Source organism: Camelina sativa, chromosome 16, assembly GCF_000633955.1.
Source record: "Camelina sativa cultivar DH55 chromosome 16, Cs, whole genome shotgun sequence".
NCBI classification, from domain to species: domain Eukaryota; kingdom Viridiplantae; phylum Streptophyta; class Magnoliopsida; order Brassicales; family Brassicaceae; genus Camelina; species Camelina sativa.
In genome coordinates, this window is record NC_025700.1 from 11,167,680 (window position 1) to 11,175,092 (window position 7,413).

Consider the following 7,413-nt stretch of genomic DNA (forward strand, 5'->3'; position numbering starts at 1 on the left):
CTTATACAGAGAAATAATATAACACTTGGTACACCATATCCCCTGCATAACATAATTAGCCTCTTAAAACAAAAAAAAACGTAAGAAGCTAATCTCAGTTTTTCCTCTTTTCACACAAATTTTCCAATTAAACACACACGAAAACGAGTTACGAATTACTTTGGACGTTTCGATTCTCCTTTCTCTTGATCTCACTGTACACTTTGAATTGGATCTATGGACTGTGCAAGTTCCTTAGCTGCTCAACCACATCTAGAGTGTTGCTTAGTTGTTGATAATCGGAGCGATGGAGAGCGTTTATTTGTCCCGAGGATTTGGGTCTATCGTCATCATATTTTTTCTTTCCACGAGGGCAGTGACGCACACGGATTTTATGGTTTCTTGTCACAGTCGAGAACCTTCCATGTACTACTAGGACCAATATCACTTCCTCGTCTCTTGTGTCTTCACACCAAGAATTCTGAGGAACACCGTCCACAAATTCTTCTACTGTTGGGAAATCTTCGAGATGGACTGAAACCTCGGCTATTTGGTTTGGCTTGATTGCTCCAGTTCCTGGGGATACCTGTTTAAGAAAACAAAAATATTTAGTGAAATCGATTCCAAAGGATATTCTCAAGAACCACGACATGATATATGCAAAGGCAGACATATGAGGTTTAAGGTTTAAGAATTGAAACTTATATGGCATTACTAAGGAGTTTTCATTCCCGGGAAAACAAAACCAATCCGAACCAAAACCAAAGAGCCTTAATTGGGTTAGAACTTTATAATAAAGCTTAATCTCTAAAACCACAGACCACACCAATTTTACCCATACAAGATTATGTTTTACTCTGGCAACTATTTTCTAAAACCAAAAACCCAACAAACCCGAACGGAAACCCATATTCAACCACCCTGAGGCATTACAACAACAACACACATCCTCTCTTCCCAACCTGATTAAGGCCAAAATGTACCATATCTGCAACTATGATGTTTATCATTACGGTAACTAACGAATTTAACCTTTTTGAGTTTTTAGAAATCAAAACAACAAGCTCACGTTTCTGCTTAGTTACTTCACTCGGACACGCCAGTTACGAAAAAAAAAACAGTAAGACAGGACAGTGAGAAGCCAGGCTGCAAGCGTAGAAGAACAACTAACCTCCAGCCACTGGGGAAACCCGAAAGAACCTCTTGCTCGGTGATCGTGTGCCTGACCGTCCTCCTCAATCTTGGCTTGGCCTTCACAAATTATTTGAAAGAAAGCGATGTTCTTCTCACTCTTATTTGTAATACGCAGAATAGTTGAATCCTGATTTTGGAGAATTATATTATTGGTGCTGACAATTGTCTCTGGAACCTTGCTTAACTCTCCAAGCATGACCTTGATTTTCTTATTCGAGTTTATGATGTTTCCAAATTCTTGTCTCCTAACTGATTCATCGACCCTCGCAATCTTGACACTAAATACACAACGAACAGGCTTGTGGTCACTGTCTGTCACATCCATGCAGGCATCATACCTTACAAAAAAAAGAAAAGAATTGTGAGTCTTAATCCTTTCTCAATAAAAGGGTTATGACTATACTGTATAAGTTATAAAGTATCACATGAAAGCATGATTTACTCAAATCTGTGTCTCACGGACTCTACAACTAAATCTCTGTGATTATAGAGTAACATTAATGTCCGAGCAAAGAAGCATTTAAACTGATAAGAAAGAACATCTAATAAATGCCATGTTTCTTCGCCTTAGTGACTCATGTAAGATAGAAGTCGTATACATTCTGTCGAAACATACTCCTTTTCTCTAAAAAAAGTTATTTTTACAAAGAAAAATGCAAGTCACAAAATGTTCCGATTAGGAGTCATCATAGGCAGATCAAGCTTCAGAGAACATATGAATAGTTTAAAAAGCTACAACCCGAAAATCAGTTGAAGAATGACACACTCTTCAAAATCTACTGATCAAATAAAACCGATATATTAGTAATGTGAGCCTGTCTCTAGTATGCTTTCTATATTTAACTTACAGGAAACTTACTGAACATTTCCAAGAAAAAAAAACAGGAGGCTTACTGTGATACAGAAGACACCACTGGACAATCCAGACTGCACTCAGCTCCCAAATGTTTCTTGTTATCGCGATATAGAATCCTGTCACACCAGGCAGGAATCCGCTTCTTTTCCCCTGAATCATATCCTGCAGAAACATAGCTTCAATCGTCAAATATGGTTTCAGCAACTAAATGTCCTTAAAATCCCAAAAACCCTGAGTATAGTAATCACAGATCTAGCATCTTCCCAGTACCCATTGACAAGAACCCCAAGACCATATCATAGAAACCAGCAGAACTTGTCTCCCATCAAATGAAAGAAAAAGTGTTAACATATTATTTGCAGTATTTCTCAGTAAGTACTTACAGGAATCCACACAATTGTATCTACCTAGCTAGCAGAGAATACTTGGACGTTCACAATTCATAACGCTTTCAATTTTACTCCCTATTTTTTGGAGATTTATAACAGGGAAATGGTGTCAATTTGAACACTACCAGATGCAACGAAGGGTAAGCAAGTCACTGACCTGCTAGACCAGCTTGGTGCCTTTCAAACTTGTATGTTGGAGGGAATCTGATAATTGCTTCGCGCATCCCCTGAAAAACATTCCCAGCTTCCATTTCAGCATGGAGCTGATCCTTTTCTCTTAGCCAATCAAAGCATCTTTGCGAAATGAAATCCCTTGTTTCATCATAAGTTATATCATCCAAACGGTAATTAAAATCTCCAAGAAATATGACCATGTCTGCCTCGGATAATTCAGGCCTTGCTTCAACTGTGTTGACACCCACAGCCTGTGAAAATACAGCTCTTAGACTATCTAAATGAATTGCACATTAATCTCTGAAGAAGAATGAGAGTAACTATTCTAATCAAAGGAAATACATACATTGCCACCGCGAGGCACTGAAACACCAAATGAAGCAGTAGCTGCAATGGAGGAGACCAATAACAAGAGTGACCAATGAATAGGCAAAAAGTAATAAGCTGAGCAGGCAACACAGCATGATAGAAATAAATTTCGCAGCATACCAACTCCCGTATTGAGCGAAGTAGACTGCCTTGAGAAGGTCATTGTTCGATAAACATGGTCGAAGTCAGCATTTCGCCGGCTAACCGCTTCTAGATGTGCAGCAAAATGACAATTTACAAAGCACAGTACTCGATCATACATTCTGAGTCGCACACCTACAGCACCCTAATTTGAAAAAAAATTAGTTCGATCATAATAGAGATAAAGTGACAAAAATGGAAAAGGGACAAAAACCATTTAAGTAAACATCAGATAATGTTTAAAATAATCCATTGTTTNCTAAATGAATTGCACATTAATCTCTGAAGAAGAATGAGAGTAACTATTCTAATCAAAGGAAATACATACATTGCCACCGCGAGGCACTGAAACACCAAATGAAGCAGTAGCTGCAATGGAGGAGACCAATAACAAGAGTGACCAATGAATAGGCAAAAAGTAATAAGCTGAGCAGGCAACACAGCATGATAGAAATAAATTTCGCAGCATACCAACTCCCGTAGTGAGCGAAGTAGACTGCCTTGAGAAGGTCATTGTTCGATAAACATGGTCGAAGTCAGCATTTCGCCGGCTAACCGCGTCTAGATGTGCAGCAAAATGACAATTTACAAAGCACAGTACTCGATCATACATTCTGAGTCGCACACCTACAGCACCCTAATTTGAAAAAAAATTTGTTCGATCATAATAGAGATAAAGTGACAAAAATGGAAAAGGGACAAAAACCATTTAAGTAAACATCAGATAATGTTTAAAATAATCCATTGTTTCCCTTTTATAACATCTTTCTTATTGTTGATAATATTTGTGATCATCTTTCACAAATATGACGCGATACCTTATTGCCAATCGCTCGTCCAAAGCCACAAGGAACCGCAGCAGCATCAACATCTCCCACGTGAGGTTTAAGGTCATGTCTAACCCTGAGAAAATTATTTACTCTGTAAGAATTTATCACATTCATCCAGTACTAACAAAAAGGAAATTGGTAAATACATAGTCCCCAGAGAGAAAGCATGCAGGATAAGTAACACCAAAATCATTATTCTCTTTCCCAGATTAAATAACATTCAAAGAAATCTGAAAAAAAGAAAAATCATTCATACTACCAATTTGTTACTATGCTGTTGTATAAAATTGATCGTGGAGATTATTCAAATAAGGATGAAAAGCGAACCAATATGGAGTATGCTTCAACAATAAATATAATTTGTCACAATATGACAACTGATGCTTGCAATACTGAACAGAAAAAGAGTTTCACTAAAACAAAATACTAACCATACACAAATGAGTAACCCTGCCAGCTGCCTAGACCCAACACGAACAAAAGATGATCCTTCATCCAAAGTTTTGCCGATCATATCCAGCCACCACTGACCAAGTGGACTACCCTCAAGTCCCACCTGCATTCGGGGAAATGGAGTAAACCTGAGGCGCAAATTCCAGATAGGCTCATAGCTTTTCAATTATAAGAATTAGCCCCCTAAGATTTTGTAACCAGAAAGAGAATGAAAAAAGGATGGGTGTGTGTGGCGTCGAGTATTACGCACAACAGAGACCAATCAATTAGGGGAGTTAATCCAATTATTTTCATGCTGTGCATTCTTTTCTAAAAGAAAGTCATTTTAGAACTTCAATAGCATTGATAGTGGCGAGGATAGTGTGGCATATGCCTTAAAAAAATACACTTTTCCTGCTTAATAGTAGGAAAAAGAAAGCTTACTGTTTCTTTTGCTGCAGACATTGCTAGAACTCCTGCTCCCATTTCAACTTCTTGCAGTCCAACAACTACAACCTCAACTCCAGTAGCAGCACATCCTAGCCAAGATACAAGTGAGTCAGTCGATGCTCTCCCCTCTCCAACATTCCATGTGCCAGCTAATATTTTCAGATTCTCTATCCTTGAATACAAAAAATCTTTCCCAGCCAACTCAGCTCGCAATACATTGTCAAGGGGCCCTGGAGAAGTAACATTCCATCCACGAATACCTCCATGATTTGCAAGGGTAAATAGATAACCGCCCCCGATAGCCATTTTTATCACAGGACCACTATGAGCTACCCATCCTCCAAGGAGCTTTCCCTCAAGGTCCAATACCTGAACAGTGCCGTTGGAATAACCAACCCATATTCGAGAACAAAAAGTGAACATGCAGAGAATACCAGAGGACTGGTACGAGTACTCTTGCAAACAATTACCATTTCCATCCCATCGCATAAGTACGCCAATTGAACTTCCTGTCCAAATCAGTCCATCAACTGATATGACAACAGCCTCAGTTTTCCTACTATCATCACAAAACCCTCCTTTCGTTGCAGCACGACGAACAGCATCAGCTGCTCCCATAAGGGCATTACGAGACCTTTGAAAGAAACCAAGAGAAGATTGAGCTTTCTCTTTCTTTGAAGCAGTTATCTTCATCTTCCCCTCTTCTTCAGTCCCAAAATCAGGATATATAGAATTGTCAGTTCGCTCGAGCTGCCCGTCAATACTGAATACTTTGATTAAATCCCTTGTGCGAGCATCCCTGCCATGGAATAAACAAAAAGAAAGCACTAAGCTATACACATAAACTTAAACGGTGTGCCAGCAATTGAAAAACAAAGACGGTAATTAGGCAAGCAATATTGTAGAGAAAATTGAATAATTCCCATTAAGACTATTTCGGATAGTGCTGGTATATTCTTGATGGTCTATCCGAATCAGAAAGGGTGATATATAAGAAAATCAAACAAAAATAAGTCTCCACTTTACCACAAAGCAAATGTCAGGGGACTAGCACTCCATATTCTTGCCCTTTTATGATCAGATACGAGGACTGTAACATCTGCCGTTAATGTATTAGCAAATCCATTGGCCGAAACCTGGTTCCTAGGGTCAATATATGATCTCTCTACTGATAACGCAGCCATGTGCCTCACTTCCATCTTCAAAGAAAGAGACTTCCCAAGAGCGTCGTCCCAGGGCCAAACTTTAAGAGCACCTCCCTCCGACCCTGACCATATATCTCCTAAATAATTGATAAGAAAAGATGTGTTAAGATAGGACCAACTTTGACCAAAGAGAATGAAATAGAGATGTCAATAGCAATAGGCATTTAAACGCTAAAGAATACCAAATTCTTTTTCTGAACAGGAAAGTAGCTACTGGACGCTGGAATGAAGAAAACAAAAATAATGTCCAGCGGCAAAGTAGGTAATTACAAGAAGGATTGTTTTGTAGACTCTACAAGTTATTTCTAATTTACCAAAAACTATTACATGATCACTCTAGCCATCTTATCTGGTGGAACTAGACTACTAGAGAAGCCTCTATATGTGTTAGTCACTATAACAATCAGAACTCGGCAACCAAGATTACTAATTTCCACAATAAGATACTCGATGTAAACATCAAAAATCTTTCTCCTTTCATCTTAAAAAGCTATTCGTGCTGACAAAGATCTAATAGCTAAATAAACTGAGTAAACAAGTAAAAATTAGAAACTTACAATAAAAACACACTCACCATAAGCCGAGATGGCAATGGAGAGAACAGGACCACGATGAGCTTGCCACGACAAAGCTTCTTCAATACCATGATCAACTCTCAATCTCCAACATTTAATCCTCCCATCTCTATGCCCACTCCAAACTACTCTACTACCTTCATCACCAATCATACAAACAACCGCAGACCCAATCTCATTACCCAAACTCTCCTTATACGGCGCCGTATCCTCTACCTCTAATCCCCTCCCACTTGCATACAATTCCCTAAACTCCCAAACTCTCAAAGCACCATCCTCACCTCCAGTCCATAATTGTCTCTGTGTACTCGTCATCGTCCTCAAGAACCTCCCAATTTGAGTTTCCCTAAGTGGATGAGGTCTCACATCAAGACTCGGCGGCCGATTCGGATGAACAGCCGACCTAATCGGAACCTTAAAGATCCCAGATTCACCACACTTACCAACAAACTCCGGTAAAGAAGAATCAGACCTATCCGTACCATTCCTATCACCACCGATCCCGTCGGAATTACCGTCTTCGCTGAGTCTCCGGTCTAGAAATTGGATCATGTAATCGATTCGTTTGTTGCTGTCGTCAACGGAAGGCTGAGAGGAGTCCTCATCGTCGCCGGAGGAAGAAGAGGAGTAAGCTGAACGGTTGAAAAGCGTTGACGGAGTCGCGGCGGAGAAGGTAGATTCGTAAGGAGGTGCGAAGAAGGAGAAAACATCATCGTCTTGGTTGGTTTGACGATCTTCCATGAGTATATACGATGGACTTGGAAGTTTTTTACTTGGAGAAGAGAGAGACGACGAGTTTATCGGTAATTAAAGCCTCTG

The 7,413-nt window shown here is 39.5% G+C and overlaps 1 protein-coding gene across 2 annotated transcripts in view; it reads right to left on the bottom strand.

Moving 5' to 3' along the window:
* Positions 7–7,413, bottom strand: part of LOC104750347 (type II inositol polyphosphate 5-phosphatase 15) — an 8,298-nt gene continuing 891 nt past the window's right edge. Inside the window, exons 2-12 of one of the 2 annotated variants that reach the window (XM_010472133.1) lie at positions 6,594–7,408; positions 5,841–6,096; positions 4,809–5,613; positions 4,364–4,488; positions 3,921–4,005; positions 3,574–3,739; positions 2,939–2,979; positions 2,576–2,843; positions 2,068–2,191; positions 1,151–1,511; positions 7–565 (exon numbers count right to left, since the gene is read on the bottom strand). In XM_010472133.1, coding sequence (XP_010470435.1) covers positions 215–565; positions 1,151–1,511; positions 2,068–2,191; positions 2,576–2,843; positions 2,939–2,979; positions 3,574–3,739; positions 3,921–4,005; positions 4,364–4,488; positions 4,809–5,613; positions 5,841–6,096; positions 6,594–7,335 — 3,324 coding nt within the window. In that variant the 5' untranslated portion in view covers positions 7,336–7,408 and the 3' untranslated portion in view covers positions 7–214. Of the gene's footprint in view, positions 566–1,150; positions 1,512–2,067; positions 2,192–2,575; positions 2,844–2,938; positions 2,980–3,430; positions 3,472–3,573; positions 3,740–3,920; positions 4,006–4,363; positions 4,489–4,808; positions 5,614–5,840; positions 6,097–6,593; positions 7,409–7,413 lie in introns of those variants that run through there. The other variant, XM_019238345.1, reaches the window with a different exon arrangement.